Source organism: Phocoena sinus, chromosome 8 (genome assembly GCF_008692025.1).
Source record: "Phocoena sinus isolate mPhoSin1 chromosome 8, mPhoSin1.pri, whole genome shotgun sequence".
In the NCBI taxonomy this organism is placed as follows: Eukaryota; Metazoa; Chordata; class Mammalia; order Artiodactyla; family Phocoenidae; genus Phocoena; species Phocoena sinus.
Window position 1 is genome coordinate 72824442 of NC_045770.1, and position 23009 is coordinate 72847450.

Consider the following 23009-nt stretch of genomic DNA (forward strand, 5'->3'; position numbering starts at 1 on the left):
CAACTTTGAAATAACGAGACTAATTCCTGTAAACCACTGAAGAAAATAAGTCTCTTTACTTTATAGTTTCACTTTATACAGTGTATCCCATCTGTGCCCCCAAAATAGAGAGTGAAATGCTCAAAATGTCTAACTTCTCCAAAAGGATTTTGAATTAATTTTTTGCTACCTACTTTTAGAATTCATTCCCACATAGTAATTCTAATTTTAAACTGTTAGCAGTGACATAGTTTTACCTTTCTTCTTGCCAGTTAAGTAGAATATCTGTAATAGAAACCTTTTGAATATAAACCATTTCAAGAGTGTTGTGGTGGTTAGAATATGCAGAGGGTCGTTATTACGTGTCTGGTGTATAGTTGTCATGGAATGCTCGTGACAGCAGGAGTAACTACTTAACATGATGAGAATATTTCACCAGGGATCTGTTTGATGCTGTTGTGTGAATCTTTCAGACCTCTGTAGATCTGAGTGTTTTTAGGGAGGGGTATTATTATAATTTCTGTTTTCTAATACATTTATTACTAAGAAAAATTGATGTTTTCTTTCTTAGTATGAATTTTAAGTTTTAAATAAGTGAATAATTGTTCATTTCATTTATGTCTGCTTTTAACAGGTTTTATATTTCGAAAGGTGCTGTGGTAGATCAGTTGGGCGGAGATTTAAATTCAACTCCTCTTCACTGGGCCATCAGGTAAAGGTTTCTTTAAATACTGAAATTGCTGTTTAAAATCAAAAGTGACTTACTCATTTTCTGAATATTACAGACCAGCACTTTCCAGTAGAATTTTCTGTGATGATGGAAATGTTCTATTCTGTGCTGTCCAGTAAGGTAGCCACTAGCCATACATGAAATGCAAAATGTGGCTAATGCAATTAAGGAATGGAATTTTTAATTTTAATTAATTTTAACTAATTTGAATTTAAATAGCTGTATATGACTAGTAGTCCATATTGAAAATTGCAGTTACAGACCATTTGCAAGGCTTTCTTTCCATTTTACCCCTTCATTCAAAAATAAATAAATAAATTACAGTTTTAAAGAGTTTCCAGAGATGACGTTTTTGTGTTTAATTTGGGGCTTCACTATGATGCTCAACCTCAAATATTTGTATTATATTTTATAATCAAAAATATGTATTATATTTTATAATCAAAATAAATATGTTTAATATTTGATCACATGGATAAAAGTGGTAGTTCAGTGAGTGTAAACTCAATCAGTTCTTTTCTCTCGTATGTGTTGGCATCTGAAGCTGAAGTTAGTAAGTGTCTGTGTGGATACTTAACAACTTCTTCATCTTTCATTTTAACTCCATTCTCTCTGTGGATTGATATGAACCTGAAAGTGAAGTGAATAATTGTTCATTTAAGGCAAGGAATTGGATCTTTTCTCCATAGCCAAGAATTTTGAGGAATCTGGGGTTAGCTCATCCCCCTGTTAAGCTACTGAGGTACAGTGCTTTACAGAGAAATGAGCCATATTCAAAGAGAAATATGTAGTTCCTAAGAAAAAGATTATTATAGTATACCTGCAGTCTGTGAATGTTACGCTGTGGCATATCTGCTTCATGATTATTTTTTGTTTTTAAAATAGCAGCAGTAAAGTCTAAGTGGTTTTTAATTTCCATTTTTATCATTAGTTATGTAAAATTATTTACACATGGTAGTAATCTTACACATAAGATTTAAGGTAGATTGGGAGGTTATTAAGTTTATTACCTGCACTCAAGAAGGACCGTCCAGATAGTTCTAAGTTTGGAGCATCTATGTGAAAGACATTTAGAGAATCTCCAGTGTTTTAAAAATCTGTGTATTGTTAGGCAGTACTCTTTAAATCCAACCAAAATCCTTCGTGTCTTAGGAACATTGGTTTCTCCCTGAATTTTTCTCTTTTTTGCGTGACAGAATACAGTATAATTTTTGTCCTTTCTTTCCAGACAAGGGCATTTACCTATGGTCATATTATTACTGCAGTATGGTGCAGACCCCACTCTTATCGATGGAGAGGGATTCAGCAGCATCCACCTGGCAGTGTTATTTCAACATATGCCCATTATAGCATATCTCATCTCAAAAGGACAGGTATGTTTTGAAATGTTTCTTGTACTCCAGCTATTGTAAATCTGAAGGGATTCAGAGGATGATTACTAGCAGTCTGTCCTCATTTTTTTTTTCTGCCCTCATTTTTAAAGTAGAAGTTACAGATATCCAAATATTCAAATACTAGCCTCAGTAAGTCTAGCTATTGAATACTGCTTTTCCAGCTTCATTGGAGCAAAAAGGATAGGTCATTTAGCTCAGTAACATATAATAGATGTTTCTGAAACTTGTAAGCCTATAATAGTTTTCCTTATGATCCCAAGTAATTTGCAGGGTTTTTCAAAAACATGACTTCAAAGCCTGTATTTTTCTTCTAATTGAATGTGGAAATGGTAGTCAGATCACTAAATTAACCCATCATTTGCTTGCATTATTTAAGTCCAAGTGGAGACCAATTTGAATGTATGTTTCTTATTGTTCCCTAAAGTAAATCCATGAAAAATGGCTTGCCTTAAGTGGCATCCATTTATGGCACTGGTTAAATTATAGGTTGCTGGCGGAGGGAGTTTCAATGTCAGCTCTACTTGCCTGGGATATGCTTTCTGGTAGCAAGTAGTTTATATATCAGTAGTCTCGTCTGTAACAGGCGTGGAAACATGTTTGCACAAATGGTGTTGGGATGATTGTGTTCTCTTCAAATAAGCACTTTCTCTTCAACTCAAGTAGAATAATTATAACTTCCTGGGTCTCATTTTGGAAAGCTGTACGACGAGTCATCTTTTCTGCTTCTCTTTGGGCTTATTCCTCCAAGGCCCATAAGAATATTCAGTAATTGACTTTTTTTTTTGGCTTGGTTGAGGTATCATATACCTCAAATGTGGGTCCATTTTATTAAAAGAAGCATATCCTCTTGGAGGTATGATTTCCCTTTTATTCTATATTCTAGAAAATAAAAAAGAACTTTTCATATTTTACTTTTTGAAACATAAGTTCAAAATTGCAAGTTGCCTCAGAAGATCGAGAGTTCACTATTACTGGAAGTGTTTAAGTAGAGACTGGATGACTTTGTGTAAGAGGGGGTAGTATGAATTAATGTGTCGGTTAAAGTCTAAACTAAGTGACTTCTAAGGTCTCTACTGTCTCATATTTGATGGTGTTTATCAACATTTTTCTCTTTCCCTTAGCTCTCTTCCACTCACAGCATACGACATTTAAAAGCATATATTCAGATTTTCCCTTTAAAAAGTTTTGTAGGGATCAATGGATTTTAACCCTATGGATGTGAAGCAGAACATTCTTTTATTCAAATGATATTTGAATCCTTCTTATAGACACACTAGTGGTATTGAATGTATTAAAGAGATACTTCTACTAAGAGAGGAGACAGAATCTTGACTTTGTTTACAGTTAGGCTGATTGACTCTTCTTTTTGAACAGAGTGTGAATATGGCAGATGTAAATGGGCAGACACCTCTCATGTTATCAGCTCACAAAGTACTTGGGTAAGTGAGTTTAATTGAATTGCCTTATTCTGACTCTTGATCCAGCAATTTAAGTATCTTAGTCCTTGTGAGATGACACAACATTCTGAGGAAGAAAGTAAGATTTTCCATCTTGTGACTGTGATATAGACTTTTAATGTAGTTGTAGTTAGGAAAGCACCATTGAAGTAAGTTTTCTGTTTTCTGGTAGCTTTGGGGAAAAGTTTGAAAGCTACTAATAAGAAAAAATATTTCCTTACAGAACAGGTAGAGATTCCACAACATATACTTATTAACATGACGTACATTTCTTAGTTTACATTTTTCGAGAATGGCTACAGGTTTAAATGCTCTCATAATTTGAAATGTAGATGAGAAATAGACTTTCCAGAAAACAATAAATTTTGAGGTTCTCTGACATTGTTGACTGCTCTGAAAATATTAATTATAACTGATCTATGAAAATAGTATGTTTATATGTTCATATCAGTTATTTACATATTTAAGTTTTTGTGATTATTGATCACCATATTGTGATTATTGATCATCACTTGTGATTATTGATCACCATATTGTCCAACTTCTGTTATTCTTCTATTCAAATACATGCTACAGTTTGCCCTGTATCAGTTTTGTTTCCAACGTTGTACTTAATTTCTGCTTTTACTTAAGATGTCTCCCCTAGGAACTGAGTTAGTTCTGATGCCATTTCCTTTTAGCTCATGTAGAGGTGGGGCTGGGGTAGAATTTTGTCAGAAAGCATTTTGTCATTGCTGGTAACTGTAAAGTCAGGTATAATGTTTAAAAATCTTGATAGAATAAGTAAGGTAGAATATTGTTTTATTAAAGGAATCTCTTGAGTAGTCATAAAAGAAGGGAAGGTGTTGACGATAAAGTAAAAATATTTCATTGAATTCTGCTTTCAAGTCCATAACTTTCTATGATAAACAAATATTTTAGGACATTATTTATACCACTTTATGCAGTAATTGGTTGGAGGGAGAATGTGAAGTTAGCTTTGGTTTATCTCCTCAAATATAATGTTGACATTTAATTTTTTAATTGGATAAATAACATAGCATTTAATGTTGGCCGAAGTTAAGTGTAAAAAAAATGTTAACCAATAGAACAGCAACATGAAAGGAAAAATTTGAAAAACAAAAGCTGTTATTCCACAGTATTGATGTTAAAATTACATTATATAGCAGACTATCACTTAATAGATGTCTCTTGGGGCAGGAACTCTCCAGTATTAGCACCTAGAATGGAACTCTGCACAGAGAAGTTCCTCAGTTTTCAGAATACTTACTGATTGGTTCATTGATATGTTAGCAAACAGTTTCTTTGTTTACATTTACCCTTCAAATCATTCAGCTGTCTAATATCTCTTGGTGTTTTATTGTTTTGAGACAGGTCAGAACCAACCGGATTTCTCTTAAAGTTTAATCCCTCTCTCAATGTAGTTGATAAAATACACCAAAACACTCCACTTCACTGGGCAGTTGCCGCAGGAAATGTTAATGCCGTTGATAAACTCTTGGAAGCTGGTGCTAGCCTGGATATCCGAAATGTTAAGGTATGACCAGGTGTTTATCTCCCTTAATTTATTATATCTTGAGTTAGAAGACTGATAAATTAACATAAAGATAAGCTATACATATGTTTTCAGTTACCACGAGATAAGTATAAACAATAATAGTTGGCTACCCTTGGAATAAATACAGTGAATCTGTGATTCTGGTGAGTTTTTAAAAATGTTTAGCATCTATGGTATTGATATATCAAAAATATAATTGAACTTTTCTCTTTTTTTTTAGGGAGAAACCCCTCTTGATATGGCTGTGCAAAACAAAAATCGGCTCATTATGCATATGCTAAAAACAGAGGCCAAAATGCGAGCCAACAAAAATTTCAGACTTTGGAGGTGGCTGCAGAAATGCGAGGTACTTTCATTCAGGGCCTATTCTGTGGGCTGTAAGAACTGTTTTGTTCATTTGTTTTTGTTTTTTAAGGCATCAGGGGAAACCAGGGAGTTGGCCTAGTGCTGCATTATATCTGCTGATTATATCTTTCCCACACATCCCATAACCCACAGTTGGAAATTTGGCACTTTTATTGGCAATTTATTGTTGGTCCTTATCTAGATGGCTCTAAAGCTCCACGAATGGCCAGCAAAATCTAAATTGTAATAGAGAATATAATTAAAATTATTAAAATGGGGTATTGAATTGATTTCACTATTTAATGTTTTCATATATGATAGCATCGTCTTATTGAATAATAATTAGTAATTATACCTTCAGGATGATTCTAGATTAATAGGCATGGGATTTCTATGCAGAGGGTCATCATGAATACTACACCAATTTTGCATTTAGGTATGTGGAGGGAGAGAAAAAGAAGTAACGGTTACTCCTCAGTCTCCTTTGCCATCTCCTCTGCTCTCTCCCCCGCCTTTATTGGTAGAGTGCCCTGTTCTTTCTAGTCATTCTCTTGGTGATTTCATGAACTTCCATGGCTTTAAATGCCCTCTCTATGTTGACAACGCCCAAAGTTATCTCTAGTTCAGACCTTTCCATACTTGTATATCCAGCTGCCTTGATTTGTCCAATAGGCATCATCAACATAACATCCAAAACTGAGCTCCTGATCTCTCCTCCCCACTGTCCCTAACTGTTCCATCTACAGCTTTCCCCATCTCAGTAGGTGGTAACTCCCACTCTCCAGTTATCTTTGCCTTTTCTCTGTCAAATCACGTATCCAGTCCGTCAGGAAAACGTATTGGCTAGTTCTGCCCTCAGTATATATCCAGAATCTGACCCTTCTCACCATTTTACCATGGCATTTTGGTCCAGCCACCGTTATCTTTCATGTGGATTTCTGCAGCTGTCTGACATCTCCCTGCCTCTACTCACCTCTAGTCTCTTCTCAACAGAGCAGCCAGGTGAATCTTAAAATGTAAGTCAGATACTATCATTCATCTGCTCAGAATCCTATGATGTCTCCCACTTTCTCCAGAATAAAAGCCAAAGTCGGGCTTCCCTGGTGGCGCAGTGGTTGTGAGTCCGCCTGCCAATGCAGGGGACACAGGTTCGTGCCTCGGTCCGGGAAGATCCCACATGCCGCAGAGCAGCTGGGCCCGTGAGGCATGGCTGCTGAGCCTGTGCGTCTGAAGCCTGTGCTCCGCAACGGGAGAGGCCAAAACAGTGAGAGGCCCGCATACTGCAAAAAAAAAAAAAATGCTGAAGTCCTCACATTGGTTTCCATCCAGCTTTTTATATACTATAAAATTCAGTTAGTACATTTGTCTGTCTTCCCCTGCTAGAATTTAGGCCCCGTGAGAGAAAGACCTTAAATTCATCGATGCGCCCCTAAGTGCCTGGAACAGTGCCTAGCATATGGTACACACTGGAATATTTGTTGAATGAGGAAATAGTGTGGCTCATCTGTGAGTACTGTATCTGGGATTAAAATTTTGAGATCCACATTTAATTGTTATTTCTGTACTGAGATTATGTTGCTTGTAGATTCCAAGTTTACCTTTTTTAAAAAGAAATCTAGACTTGCACATTTTGTGTTATGCAAATTAGAATTGGAAGCATATTAAAGATTTCATATCATTTGAAATTATCCATCCTCATAACGTGGCTCAGGGAAGTAAAGATTGAAGAAGATAGGGCAGAATATATTTTCTCCCTTTGCTGTTGCATGAGCCCTGCTTACTTCCAAGGTCATGTATATTGCACTTAAGGGATTGCATTGTACAGATGTGGTGCCTGGCTTCAATGCAGATAGCCACACTGTTGGTTTGTAGACGCTTCATTCTTTTAACTTTTCAGAATAAACCCGAATTATTAGCATCCTGAGGATATGTTTAAGTCTTTGGCCTCCATGTGACATTTGACACTGAGAACTACTCCCTTCTTGAAGCTCTCTCCCCTGGCTTTACTGGAACCTTTCTTCTGGTTCTCATCCTGCCTTTCTGGTCATACTGATCACTCTACTTACTTACCTTTTGGGACTTACCTTTTTGACCCTTGAGTGTTTCCGATGGCCAAGATTCTGCCCCTTTCTACCTGCACACAGTCCTCAGGATGCTCTTCATTCCTGGTTTTCCCACCTGTATACTGATGAACACCAGATTTTCTCCTGTGTGGTAGGCCTGCTTTTCTGACTGACTCCTGGCTATCTCCTAGACGTCCATAGGCATCTACAATTCCATGTGCCCTAAACAAAATTCAGACTTGTTCCTTCTAACCTTCTTTATTAGGGGATGGCACCATCCGGTGCCCGGGTTGGAACTCTTATACTCTCTTCGTTGAATCTTGGGTGTGTTGATTTTTGTGTGGTCTTTTTGTCTTGCTTTATGCTTTCTGACACATAATACTGTTTGAAAGAAATTATTTTTTTAAATGTCAGCTATCATCAACACTTTTCTTAAAAGATCACCATTTCTTGGAGTGGAAGAAAGCAAAACAAAACATGTTTAAGCAATGTTTTATTAACGTAAGGCTTTTAAAAGATTGTTTAAGATTTGTAATTTCTCAAACTTCAGATTTATCAATCTGCAATTTGGAAGAAAAATTCTGTGTTCTGCTGTTGTATTAATTGTTACTGTATATTTAGGAAGTAGTTTTTCTGTTGAACTAATTATTATTAGATACTTAGGTGGTAAAATCCATAAAGTTCTAAAATTCTGAATCTCTTAATAGCTCTTCCTGCTGATGATGCTTTCTGTGATTACCATGTGGGCTGTTGGATACATATTGGACTTCAGTTCAGATTCTTGGCTTTTAAAAGGATTTCTTCTAATAGTATTGTTTTTTCTGACATCTTTGTTTCCAAGGTGTGTATATTAATCTTTGCAAGGCTGGTTATAGCATTTCCAATTTGAGTGCTTATTTCTATTGCTGGTTAGCTGGAGTTGCAGATTTTTATTGAACTATGCATGTTACTTATCACGTAGAAACATCCTCAGGGTGGGAGGGAAGAGCTTTGCTGGCATATGATTTGACTGAAAGCAAACTGGTCAATCCAGTAATTTAACTGCATTGACAATTGGTGGAAAATAAATATCCTAGCTCACTTTTTGAATTGTTAATCTCAGTGAATAATGGGGAGATTTTTGTAACTGTTTTGCATCTTGAAGCATTTTTGCCCATTTTTCAGAAATTTTGTTTTTTCCTATTCTAAATTCTAAATCTAGATTCTAAATCTAAACTAGTAAACTAGTTACTTTTGCTCTTAATGTTTTTTAGTTGAAACAACCTAATTAAATCACAGGAAGTTATAAAATAGTAACTATGGTATGGTTCTATTTTTAGGAAAATATTCATACATGATATATATAAAGATTGCCTGGGTTCAAGTCAAGCTTTACCACATAACAGTCTGACCTTGAGCCAGTTGGTTTACCTCTCTGTGCCTCGATTTCTTCATCTATAAAATGAGGATGAAAATTGTGACAATGCCTGCCTCATCGTTAATACAAATACAATGGTTAAACAGTGGCCGACACACAGTACTCAATAATCATGTCACACCCCAATCTCTTCTTCTCACCTCCCTTTCCCAGTAGAATGGCACCCAGTTCCTCACGTGAATAAGGGGTACCATCCTTGGATTACTGTCCTCCTCTGTTTTTCCTTTCTCCTCACTTCCCCCACTCAGCACATTACCAAGTCCTTCCTGCTCTGCCCCAGCTGGTCTACTCTCTGCCTCTCCTCAGCTGGCACCCTAGACCAAGCCTCCCACCTGGTCTCCCGATTCCATCTCTTACCCGCTGTAGTTCCTCCTCACTTGGCAATCAGGGTGGTCTTTTAAAAAGGCAAACCAGTTTCTGTCTTTTCTCCTTGTGTAAAGCCCTCAAGTGGCTTTTCCTTGTTCTCAGAATGACATCCAAACTCCTTGCCTGTGAGATGTTATGTAATTCATTCCCTCCCCTCTGACATCATCTCTTCCCTTCACTGCCCTCCGTCCTTCTTTCTGTTTCTAAAACACGTCAAGCTCATTCCCACCTTTGGCCTTGGCTCTTGCTTGTGTCTCTGTCTGAAGGGTTCTGATACCATATTGTTGCATAGCGGGAGACGTCAGTCAGGCCTCAGTTCCAGCGTCCCCTCCTCAGCGAGGCCATGCCTGACTGACTGTACTGCATCACCCCATTGTATTTTCTTCATGGCACTTAATCACTGTTTCCTGGAATGTAAGGCTCATACAAGCAGGACACTTGTCTCTCCTGCTGAACATTTTCAGTCACTGAAAGGAAAATGTAACGATGATGATCCATAAAAGAGAATCTGGAAGGAAGTGCTGTGTTGCTCTCTTCAGGGTGTGATTATGAGTATTTCTGTGTCCTTCTTTTGATTACCAGCATTTTGTAGAATAAGCATGAGTTGCTTTTGTTATAACAAAAAACAAAGCATTAGAGGAATTTTACCTCTTAATCACTCAAGAGCAGGACAGTAGGCTGGAAATGAATTTAAATGTTAAATAAAAGTTCAAATTTCTGAAAAATAGCAAAATGCCTAAAATTGTCTGCTATTCAGAAAACTTATAAGTTAGAGCTATTCATTTATTTTCCACTAATTGGGTTGACTTGGTCTTCAGATAAATTTTAAGCCAAATTACAATCATCACTTTTTCTTTTTTCCAGAGAGAAAGCAAAGGCTGGCTATATCTACTCACCTAGGATAGGGGCATTTGAGATTTTGTTTGTTTTAATAGAAACTCACATTACAAAAAATTTATATGGAAACTTTTGTTTGCGGGTTGAGGGCTTCATACGCTAGGCTTAGCATATGTACACTATTCAAATAGGAGACAAATTCATATGGCAACTGCTTTTATTTCTCCCACTCTATAGAGTCCCAGTTTCACGGAGGTAAGCAGCTGTAAACTTCCACTATTATTAGGCTCCACGGGAGGTTGCTTATTGATCCAGGCTGCTATGAGATACCTGTTAGAAGTAGACAGGTCGTAGTAGCAGGCTGTTACAAACTAGGTGGTTCACTGCACCACTTAATTAGGTCAAACATCTGCAAAATCTCAGACAAGCCATGCCATGGAGGTTACACGGGCTCTATTTGGCCTATTCTGGCAGCATACTGGGGACCTGAGGTTTGGGATCTTTAGTTGTTGTCAAATATTGTTTTATCATAATTGTGTTTATGATCTTGATAGCTTTTTAAAGACCCTTTAATATCTATCATCAACCTTTTTTTTTCTGATATAAATTTTAAAGTAGATCCAGGTAAACTCTATTCATGCACTGATTTACTATATCGAGTATTTATTGTAAAAGGCACATCTTTTCATTTGAAACAACAATATTAAATGTTTGAGTAAGTTATATGTGGACTTCCAAGTTGCTTTTGACCCCAGCGAGATGGTTGGTGTTTGATGACTAGTTTCACCGTTAGCCTTTATGTGTCTTCTTACATCGAGGGTCTGCTTTGCAAGCTGTTTGTAGGATGAAAGTGCTCAAGGTTGTGTGCATCCGTATGTTTCAAAAAGACACTGCTAGCCTCTAGAAGAAAGCTTGTTAAATGCGAAGGTGAATCTCCAAGGATTTATATTTTTGCATTTTGGAGTATTTGAAAATATGATATGCCAGAAAAGAAAGAAATACAAATATATGTTGCAATAGAAGTAAAAAAGATTTGAAAGTATAAAGTTATTGGGAATGGAATAATGTATAAGTTAATCGTGGGAACTAGAACATTCACTTTATGAGGTGCCGGTGCTTCAGTTTTCTCACATGTAAAATGGGGTGATGATGGTGTGTAACTCTGTTACCACATGGAAAGTGGTGCATAGCACTCAGTGAAAGCTGTTGTTGTTATGTGAGGGCATCATTATTATTACTATTATTACTTAAGAGCTAAAATTAATATGATTTGAGCTTATTTTCACTAATACTTTATCTTTTTTTTCTTGTAGGTTCTTGGTCGGGTATAAGAGCCTTATGTACTTACCAACAGTCTTTCTGCTGAGTTCCATTTTTTGGATATTTGTGACTTGGTTCATCTTATTTGTTCCTGATATCCTTCCAGGTTACATTTAAATGCATATCTCATTTTTCTTTTAAAAATTACTAATGCCATTGTTAGAAATTTAGCTACTAGAAGAGATCCAGGGAAAGTAAGTCAAATTTATATTCATTTAATGGTCCTGGTTGAAGATGTTTAATGTTGGAAATCTACTGAATTCTGGAAATGATCTCAGAGTACACTATGGAAACAGCAGGTGTCTAGTATTGATTACTCATAGGAAGGAAACAATATAATGAATTACTGTTTTATTTAGATCCATAAAAATTTGTTGTATTGCCTTGAGATTCTCTTCAAGGTCTGATGGTTCTTTTAACTTGGTCAGCAGTTATAGGTGATGAATAAATCTTCTGGGTACCAGGGTCTCCTGCACAGGAAGAATACTGGAGGAAATATTTCCTCCTCAGCAATGGTCAGTGCAGTGTTATTATCCAAGGCAGTGATTTTCAGTACACAGTATAAATAAATTTGCATTGCCACCCAAAACATATGTGAAAAAATGTTTCAGAAAACAATAATCCGAATATGTGCTTTACTCTGATATTTTGCTGTTTTATCCTATTCTATTTCCTTTTTAACAAATGCTGGTCATAGCCCATTTATTTCTTTCATGACCTACTAATGGATGGCAGCCCGTAGCTTAAAAAAAAACTCATCTAAGGGATAGGTTTATCACTTGAGGAGCAGGGCCCAGGCCAAGTCTAGTCACCTAGAAGTGGGGATAAGGGTTACTTCTTACTTTATAGTTACTTATAGTTCCCATTGGGAAGGAGGCATTTTCTCCAATTTTTATTTATTTATTTATTTATTTATTTATTTATTTATTTTTTATTTTTTTTTGCGGTACGCAGGCCTCTCACCGCTGTGGCCTCTGCCGTCGCGAAGCACAGGCTCCGGACGCGCAGGCTCAGCGGCCATGGCTCACGGGCCCAGCCGCTCCGCGGCACGTGGGATCTCCCCCGACCGGGGCACGAACCCGTGTCCCCTGCATCGGCAGGCGGACTCTCAACCACTGCGCCACCAGGGAAGCCCTTCTCCAATTTTTGATGTTCCCACCTCTTTCCAGGCTCCTTTTTCCCCTTCGAAGGACCCTAGGAAGACGTTAAAGTCTTGCTTTCCTTACAGGGTAAGAGAAGAAGGGGTATGGTAGATAGACATGTACCTTTAAGCGTATTCCTTTAGCTCTATGTTATTTCTCTTTCTAGTAATGACACACTTGAAAAGAAAGAATACTGTTTATGAGAGAGACGCATACACTCAGTTCAAGAATATTTTTTCATAGGAATAAATGTAAAGTGAGAGAGGCATATGAGTTCTCAGAGTGCATCTCCCTTCACTGTATAGCATGTTTTTACTTTAAGGATGCTTTTTATTTCTGAGCATTATCTCTAATATTTTTCAGATTCCTTTAATCTAAATGAATGGCACAGCATACTATGGAGGGCATTTGACTTTTTTCAAAAGATTTTATTACATCTAACCTTTGTCTCATAATTATTGATTTGAGGGCAGCTTTTTAAGCACTAGCCTTATTACCACCACTTAATAAAGGCTTGGATGATATCATAATGTGATACAAAAATACTTTATCACTTGTAGGAGTCCCAAGGCTGGTAAATCCTATGGTAGTTGACATGGTACTGAAAGGGCTGGCTGATACTTTTATATACCAACTCACATGCAGTGGAGTAAGCACAGTTTAAAAATTGTGTTTCTTGATGAATTTTTAAAATGTGAGAAACTCACACTATTTCAAATTTTGCACCTAAAATGTGGTAGTTTTTACATTGAATTATTTCAAATTTACAGCATTAGTATTAACAAACATGTTACTCCACTGTAGTTTGAAAACCTCAATTACAGAGGTATTTAGTTAGTATTCAGCTTAGTATTCAGTTGAGTTTACTGCTGTTCAATATTTGTGAAGATGTCATTATATCAGAAGAACTGTTTTGATTTCCGTAGCTGGACAGAATCTTAAGAAGTTGGAGTTGACAGGAAGGTATTTTACTCACACGTACAGCATGAAGCCGTTTGTGCTAAGCACCCGTGTGATGCCACTGCTGGTGAGGGCAGGTCGGTCAGTAGGTGGCGCCATCAGATCAGTGTTTTTCAGGCTGAATGCTAAATGCTGTTTGAACTGCCTTGGGTGTGCACTGAGGTGCTGCCCTGGAAAGACCCAGCCTGAGAGTGTAGACTAGCCGTGTTGCCAAGTGTGGATTGCATGGGGCTTCCACTCCCACAGCCACCTTGCCCATCATGAGAAGAGAGTCTAGGAAACTGTGGAAAGAGTATGGTCTTTGGAATCAGACAGAATGAATTGGAGTTGAGGCTTTTTTTTCTTACTAGTTATGTACCACTGGGCAAATAATTTCACTGAGTCTCAGTTTTTCTATAAATTGGAGATAACAGTACCAAGTTCGTGGGGCAGCTGCAAGGACTACTGTGCTAGGATGTCTGTAAGGTGCTGAACATAGTCCCCATTCTGTAAAGAATACCTATTATTTTATTATTATTACTAATTGCTCTTATGAATAAAATCTGTGTGGAAGGCTACATGTTGGGATTAATTTTAAGAGCAGCTCTAGGTTAGCTCCTCAGATGAACAGTTTCTTCTGGTGCCTTTTATATGTTCATCAAATAATGTGTTTATCTTTTATGAGGCAGGTTTGAGAGGAGAGAAGACCTAACTGATGAGTTTGGAAGTAAGATGAGGATTCAGGAAAGAGATGGCGAACCACTGAATGTTACATTTGTGATTCTGTCTCTAGCTGAGTTAAGTTTAAGAAGGATAAATATGTGAAGCCCCTAATACCGGGTTTCAGAGGATCAATGTGTACAAGTAAGCATTGTTCTGGGAATGACATAGGTTCCGGTCAAGTGAAAAAGAACCAGGAGCTTTGACTAAAAACCTAGCATGGGTAGTGATGCAGCTTTCGAGGAAGCCAGTATATAAGGACGGTGTGAGTTTCCAAGGAAAAGACATCAGCAATCTCACTGTCTTCTGCCCTGGTCAGGACACAGCTGAGATGTGTTCTTCTAAAAGAGAGCAGGAACATACCCGGGAGAGCGTGTTGTAGGAGGAATGCTGTTGCTGCTTATCCTGGAGGTGTGAGCTCTGCCTTCCCATTTCACGTGTTTGGAAGTCTGTCATTTGGAAGCCAGTGCACTGAATAGAATGAGCACTCAATAATTATTGAACAAATGGGGAAGCAGCTTCTATAGGGTCTATCTATAGGACACCTATAGTGTAGATCTACAGTGTAGAAATAAAGGAGCTAAAGAACGAAAACCAGTTAGTCCAAGTTATAAAAAGGCAGATTTTAGAACCACGTTGAGAAACTTTTTAACTGCAAAAGGGTCACAAGCTAACTGGTGAGGCTGCGATGTCTACAAACAACTATGACCTAAGGGCTAAGTGCTGTAGAGCAAGCATTCTTAGGTTCAGGGAAGGGAGAGAATCCTTTCCCATAGGGAATCAGGAAAGACCTAAAGGGGGAAGGAGGATTTTAAGTTAGGTCTTGAAGGCAGTTAGGACTCGGACGTCCCAAAAATGTGGTTTTAGAAGTAGATGGGGTGAAGTAGGGGGCACTTGAGGGCAATGAACCACACAAAGCAAGGACATGGAAGCAAGGAACGTTTGGCTTTTATGTGAGGGAATGTAGTGCAATTCAGGTTACTTGGAAGGAGAAAAATCCATTGATTCTCCTGGTATTGGTTTTGAAAGTTATTCAGAATAAGAGCCCAAAATTTGGTCCAGTCAATACACATGAGATTATCATGTGATTAAACTGAATGTGTTTTTGAGACTGTATCATGTGTGTTGATCAGGATTTTATGGGAATTAAATTTCAGTTTCACACAACTTTTTTGGATCCTATCTTTCTTAAAGCCAGGCCCATCTGCAGATAAGCAGATAAACTAAACCAACAGGATTCGTCCCTGCCTACCTGAACCAGCTGTGGCTGTGTTGTTTTTTGTGGGCCACAGCAGTGCTTCTCAGACTGTAATGTGCGTGTGCATCCTCGAGGGGTCTTGTTAAAATCCAGAGTCTGCTTCTGCAGGTCTGGGGTGAGGTCTGGAATTCTGCCCTTGTAGCAAGCTTCCAGGTAAAGCCATTCCTGTGGGACCCATGGACCACACTTTGAATAGCAAGCGTTCAGCATTTTATTTTATGGCCACCTTTTCCACTCTGAAGTTTAGCACAAGAACATCTTGGCAACACCTTGGAAGGCAGATACAGTTCCTATGTCAATATAGTGATTTTAATTGGGCAAGGAGAACTGGTTTACTACTGGCAGTATCGGTTTATTACTGCACATTCATTTGTCTTTCCCTGGGGCAGAGTTTTACTTTTTTATACAAAGAATTTGTACCATTTCAAAAACACTTCAAAGTGGGTAATGTTTATCCTTGAAACACTTTATCTTAACTTATCCATAATATCTGCCTTTCCAAATAGTATCTGATTTGTAATCTCTTTGCAAGGAGAGCAATTTGTTTCTGAATTAACTCAGCCTAATACAGTTACAGGGATTAAGTTATGAAAACTTTCCAGTAGGAAATCTTTGCTAGCATTAATTTAATATATAGGGAAATAGTTTTAGTTGGCCTCTCTGAATTCAGTGGTTTGTTTCTTTGACTAATTTTGTTAAAATGATCAGAAAATACTGTTTTAGATGTGCACAGGAGAGCCACAGTTACACCGTTTAGATATTAATTTATTTGGATCTGGAAGGTTTTTCAATTTTTAGGAGGTTCTTCATATATTATAACTATTCCTATCAATATTTTATGAGTTTCAACTAATGAGAAGAGATTAATTATTAGCCAACTATGAGCAAATTCCTACAGGATTAGAGCATAGAATGGGGCCAGGTTTGAGGGTAGGGACATGTGTACGTAAGGGAAGGTGAGGCTAGAATGCAGAGAGAAGAGACTCTTAGGCACCAGTGATGAACTTTTCTTTCATCATAATTAGGCTGTTCTTACTGGAAGTCTGATATGTTCCTTAACTTTGCTTTAACATTTAGCAGGCACCATTTTCTATTTCGTTTTCATTCTCAGCCTAGTAGCCTTCCTCTACTTTTTCTACAAGACTTGGGCAACTGATCCAGGCTTCACTAAGGCTTCCGAAGAAGAAAGGAAGATGGTGAGCTTTCTCTGTAATGTTACTGATTTTTTTATAGGAGGGTATGGAAACTATAGAGGGTCACGACCATGTTGGTTTTTGTCGTGCCTACGTCTCTAGTGCCTGGGACCTAATAGATGCCCTGTAAATGTGGGATGATTAAAATCAACAAACAGATTTCTCCACTGTCATTTATTTATATGAAAGTTTAAGAACTATTTTTATTTTTTAGTACGGTAATATCCCACTGGGACTTTTTCAGGTATAATTTCTGTCAGTAGATGTGAGCGCCTACTTCTTTATAGTAATACTTAGATAATGATCATACAGTTTAAATTCCCCCATTAAGTACATAGAGGGTATCTAGGCAGGGGTCAAGGAGAGTCCTTCTCCTTACTGGCTGAGAAGAGGCCCCTTCTCTTCCTCAGACATGAAATTGTCAGATGACATGATGTGTCTTCCATTGCTCGTGAATGTTTAGAAGTTGGGGAGACTGTTGTCTTCTATGTTACCTAAAGCCAGTGTTCCTGAAAGACTGCCTTTGGTGCTTTTAACCATCAGTTCTGATGTGTAGGTGGTTTTTGTTCCTTTTTTATGAGTGTATAATGTATGTTATTTATTTTTCTCTAGCATATTATAACTGAAAAATCATTGCCATTCATGGAGAAAAGGGGGGGTGTAATTTTTGTGCATTCTAATTTATTGGCTATGGTTGAAAATGCAGCCTTGAAAAGTCACATATTTCAAGCACAGAATGATATGGTGGCAAGTCTTCTAAGTTGCTTTTCTAGCTACCTCAGTTTGAAGAGAGAGCTGTGAGAATGGTATGTAACCGTGCAGCATCCATTCCCCAATAAAACGCAAACGTAAGTTCAAACTTGATGTCTTTCAGAATATCATCACCCTTGCAGAGACCGGCTGTCTGGATTTCAGAACATTTTGTACATCATGTCTTGTGAGTGAGTCTTTTCTTTATAATTTTTTCCCCATCGTAAAAGCAAATTCTTGGTTATATTGCTCATGTAAGCATTTTTCAAACCTTCATGCTATATTTATACACCTTTCTTTTCACCAGGTGTAAAATTTGTTTTTTTTAAATTTTGCATTACTGTCAGAACAGTCTTCTGCCTTGAACATGTGGGAGAATGATGTTTGTAATCTCTTGAAGTTGCCTGTGGTTATATCTCTTTGTGTGTTTTCTTTGCTTTTTCCTGCCATGAAGCATATGTTAGAACTAACTTGGAGTCAGAGGCTTATGATGACCCTAGAAACCACTTAGTGAAACCTTTGATTTAGCAACTGAAGATTCATAGCCTAAAGGGAGGAAGTAACTTTCCCTAAATTATTGGCAGAACCAGAAGTGTAACTCGGTTCCCTTTTTCTTAGTCCAGGGCTCATTCTGCTGTGTGGTGCTGCCTCTTTTCCCCTTAGTCAGTGTCAGTAAGCTCTGGAATTCAAATCCCTTTTAGTGATGGCCTAATTAGACATGTGGAAGTAAATAGTAATAAGGCATTCCAGAGCCTCTAAGTGAGTTGATGATCGGTTTAGGATTATTTGTACCAATGTCGTTATAATTTAGGAATAAGATTTTGCTTTTGATTTGTTACCACTTTGAGATTCTGATTTTTGCTTAGATCTTTCTTAATTGTCCACTTAGATAAGGAAGCCATTAAGGTCACTCCACTGCCATGTGTGCGACTCCTGTGTGGCTCGGTATGATCAACATTGCCTGTGGACTGGACGGTGCATCGGTGAGAGGGTCAAGTTTCCATTTACCATTTTGAAGTTCAGCTCTCTTTAGTTATGTGTGTGACTCAGAAAAAGTGGAAAGCATGTAAGGGGTCCATTCTTGCTTGTCAGAGAATCAGCTTTGTGGTCTAACACCTTTGGAACACTGACTCTTGATGTTAATAATAATAATTAATGTCATTTGTATAATATTTTAACATGTATAAAGTACCTTCATATATAGTATCCTTTTTGAACATCAGAGGTTGGTATTATTACCTCCATTTTAGAGTTGAAAAAATATTAAAGGTCAAATTATTTGCTTGAGATCACTTTAGTAGTGCCAGCCTTCCACTCTAGATACCATGTCTTTTCCATATTTTGTGTCTTGTCCCTTTTATTCACCTTCTCTACTTGCCTCTAAGGCTCAGGTAGGTGCTAGAACCAGAGATGGCAGGGGTCTGGGGATTGCCTTCCACCCAGGCAGTGTTCTGATCTGAAGCCCTGGGTTTCCTCCGAGCCGTCGCAGTAAAAGCTAGCGCTTTTTTATGAGGAACTTCAGAGGGACTATGGTCATGGGTCTTCAGGGGAGGCTAAGCATGTATAATCTTGATGAACAGAAGGCTGCCTCAGCTCAGGCAGCTTTCCTCGGTGCATTTTGATGTTCTCCACTGTTCCTAGAGAACAGGTGAAGAGAGAATTCCTGGGCTTCCAGGCTTCGTGTACCCCATCCCACCATAGAGATGAGATGATTGGCATTATAGCAGGCACCTTTGAATGGCAGTGGGAAAACAATAGTATGAGCCCACATATTTTTATCACATTGTGTTTACGTAGTGTTTTCGTATATATCATCCTGTTTGGTTGCCACAGGCCTGTGAAGTAGACAGAAGAGATGTTTTCCCCATATTAAAAGTGAGAACACTGAATCAGAGAAGTTAAATGATGTACCTGTAGTCACACAGCTTGTCATTTGTAAATCTGGGTCTCCTGATTCCAGTGGGTGTTGCTCCTTCTGCTGGGCTTTGCTACCTCAGGAGGAGGTGGGGATGTGATGGTGGCTAAGGAGCTTTTGTGTCATCAGCATCAAAATGCTGCCATCTCCAGCATCAAGGGGGCAGCACGTGCAACAGTGGGGCTTGGTTGCCTGGCCCCCTCACCCCTTCTTTGCTTCTGTAGGCCTTTCTCAGGCCGCAGGTTGCCCCTCTTTTGCTGTGTCAGTCTCCTGCAATATATCTTTTGCCCCTCAGATTTGTTTTCTCTGTTCCCCTGATTAAGTCAGTACTTGATGTCCAGAAGTTGTACTTATATAAACTTATTACACGGAAGGAAGGAAAAGACAGGGTATGACTTGCCCCAAATCCTGCCTCCTCCCTTCCCTCCAATGCTGTATAGGCCATCCTAGAGCTGTATTTGTTCTATCCAAAAAAGAAATGTCTTCTTTTAGGTAGGTAATGAATAAATATTAGTTTAGTGAACATGGACAATTGAACATGACATATCAGAGCTGTTTGGTTTGGGTTTAATGGTATTTAAAAGCAAAACAACTGCTTATTTCTTTTTTACTTTGGTGAAGGCCTTTGACAGGGAAGTGGTTCAATAAGGTCTTGATCTGGAAAATCATTGGAAGAAAGTATTAAACATGTTTTTCTTTTTGATGTAGGTTTTGGCAACCATCATTATTACATATTCTTCTTATTTTTCCTTTCCATCGTGTGTGACTGGATTATATATGAATCTTTCATCTGTAAGTATAAATTTTTCTTATAGCAAACTTATGCACCCGCACTCACATATACTTTTTCTTGTAAACTGTTGTATCTCACATTCCGGCTGGATGACTATAAACCATACCCTAATAAAAATGAAACAAATGTCTCTAAGACTCTCTCAGCATTGGGAAGCTGCAGGAAGTGCTAGAAGAGGTTAGTTGTCAGTAGTTTGGAAGAGATTCTACTCTAAAGTGACCTTGATAAATTTGAGAAGTGGTCAGAAATAGAGATTCATTTAAGGTAAGTGCAGATTTATCTCCCAGTGAAATGAGTAAAAATCAGGTAGGTGTTCAAGTACAAAGCAAGGGAAGTGATACGTAAATAAACTAGGAAAAAAAAAAGGTTGGTGCTAGAGAGGTTGTGGGAGGGAGGTGGAGGTGGTCATAGTAATTAAGGAACAAAACTGAAAGCTCATGCCATTTGACAGATGTCAAGTCACAACTTAGAACTGATGGGAAAACAGTAACAATGATCGAAAGGTCGGAAATAATAACTTGGAAGAAAACATTAACTCACTTATTCTGCATCCCTGAGAAAGGCAAATAACTTTTCAACAGCAGTGCAGAAGGGCATTGAGGGGGTCTCATGTAGGGAGTGACGTTGAGCTGTTCCAAGGTGAGCGACTAAGAGCAGGGTTTAAATTGAAGCAGGGAGGATTTTGGTTAGCTCTTAAGAATTGCATGACTATGCTTTTCAGACCTTGGAATAGGTTACCTAACCAGAAACACTGTGCTTGTAGTTTATTTTGACTTTATTTGTTTAACTGTTTATTATTCATTTATTCTGAAGGTTTTAGGAGAATTTGGATCTAGAGGCAGAGACTTCGCTGCTGATCTGTTTCCATCCACCCTCCTGTTGTATTCATGCTTAAGTCTTAGATTTTGCCAGTAGAATACTAGTTTGTTGCTTGAGCTAAAATGTGAAATGATTCAGGAAGACGTGGAAAGTTTTTTCCTACAATTTTTCTTTTCCCCTTAGCATCCCAAGTCCCACCACACCTTACACTCCCCATCCCACTCACCCACTGGCTTTCTCTAATTTAAATTTTGTTTAGTTTTTGAAAGACAGTTCCTCCTGTGCTGTCCCCAGCCTCCCAGATCTCTTCTCCAGAAACATCTAGTATTACAAGTTTTGTTTTGTTTAGGGTTTCATGTTTAGAGATTGTTAATTAAAATCTACGAAATGATCTATTTTTAGCCCTGCCGTAGGCATGGAGGGGGTCTCAGTTACCTTGTCAGCCCTTCTCCGTACCAGACACCTTTGGTGTCTCTGATCACTAGGGAATGCTTTTGTAGCTCAGTGTAACTGCCACCATCTCAAATGGACCTAAGTCAGAAGGTTGTGATCCCTGATCTCAGTTCTTGTCAAAGGCCATCGGAAGTCCTAAGCATTGAAATTTTAAAACCTCTTAGATTACGTCCTGTGCTGTAAGAAATAAAAGATTTTTTTGACAGTACTGCTTTCTGTCGAAAGAGCTGCCTTTGTAAGGCCTGAGAATAAAGCATATTCCTGGAAAACCTTTTTAAGCTGGCCCATGGACCAACTTGTCCCTTGGACTTGATCCTCGGGGAGAGGAGCCAGATTTTACACCACTCTTGTCTCTCCCCATTCTCTCTCTTCACTAAAAATAGTCATCTTTGTGTGGTGGCTATGTCCAGCATACAACTGTATTGATAAGGACAGAAGTAATTTTCCATCACATTCATTCTTTCCAAGTTGCTTCCTTATTACATGCGTTTGGTTCTTCCCTCCTCTTTGTCTTTATTCTCTGGCTCTGAACCAATTTTTGTATCACGTTTTTTTGTTTCTTAGGAACAGTCCCACCTTACATTTACTAACAGCTGTATAGACTAACTGAACGTGTTTTGTTACTTTTATCCCATTTATATTTCTTTACACTGAATGCACGCATCCTGTCATTTACCGTTATTTCACAGACAGCAGAAACGAACTTGTGCTCCATTTTTCTAATGAGGCCCCATTGTCATCCCACCTTCTTTGTTTCTCATTAACGCTCCTGGTGCCAGAATGCTGCTGTGCACCCTCATCCTCCTCGTGGGATCCGGTTCCAGCTACTCTGACTCTGTGCAGCCTCCATGCATTTCCCCTTTTGTGAGGTCTGTTTTCAGGGTGGACAGTGAGTCACTCAAAGTGTCAGCATCCTGCAAGTTACAGGGAGAAAGATTTTAGATCATTGTTAGAAAGAACATTGTAACTGTCAGAGTTGTTTGAAGATGAAAATGATTGACCTGGAGCAATATGCGTTCCCTGTCATTAGCCAGTGACCACCTGATAAGAATGTATTGTTAATACATATTAGAGTGTTATATTGCATAACATAATGTATGTGGCCATTTGCAGCCATATCTTTGATAAATCTGAAATCAGTCCTATGAAAATTTCCATTCAAAGTCATGCTGTGTTATCAAAAAAATTCCCAGAAGGGAGCAGTAGAAATCCATAAGCTGAAAGAAAGTAGATACTCTTTCCCACTCAGCAGCTGTTTCCTCTGCCTGCTGTTGGAAATTGTATTCTTTTTTTTGTTATATCACGGACATGGAATGCATCTTTCTTTGCAGTCCTAATGAGAAGCTCTAAAGAAAGTGTAATTTACCTTAAGTTTTTTACCTTGATTGTTACTCTATGATGATTGCCCTTAGAATTCTTCTGGCGTACATTCATGAAAGGTGGTTGGAAATCAAATGAGACTCAAAAAGAAAAAATGGACAGACCGTTGATAGTTAAGTCATGGACTCATTTTCTTCCTGTCCCAGGAGCTCTTAAGTGCTGCTTTGGGAAAATGTCTGAA

At 38.2% G+C, this 23009-nt stretch overlaps 1 protein-coding gene across 3 annotated transcripts in view; it reads left to right on the forward strand.

The window, feature by feature from the left end:
* ZDHHC13 (zinc finger DHHC-type palmitoyltransferase 13) overlaps positions 1-23009 on the forward strand; it is a 48596-nt gene that overhangs the window by 19192 nt on the left and 6395 nt on the right. For 2 of the 3 annotated variants that reach the window (XM_032640900.1, XM_032640898.1), the window contains exons 4-14: positions 614-691; positions 1938-2082; positions 3478-3542; positions 4935-5097; positions 5339-5464; positions 8234-8367; positions 11460-11560; positions 16597-16721; positions 17593-17655; positions 18358-18451; positions 20092-20175. In XM_032640900.1, the coding sequence (XP_032496791.1) occupies positions 614-691; positions 1938-2082; positions 3478-3542; positions 4935-5097; positions 5339-5464; positions 8234-8367; positions 11460-11560; positions 16597-16721; positions 17593-17655; positions 18358-18451; positions 20092-20175 (1178 nt within the window). Of the gene's footprint in view, positions 1-613; positions 692-1937; positions 2083-3477; positions 3543-4934; positions 5098-5338; positions 5465-8233; positions 8368-11459; positions 11573-16596; positions 16722-17592; positions 17656-18357; positions 18452-20091; positions 20176-23009 lie in introns of all 3 variants that reach the window. The other variant, XM_032640899.1, reaches the window with a different exon arrangement.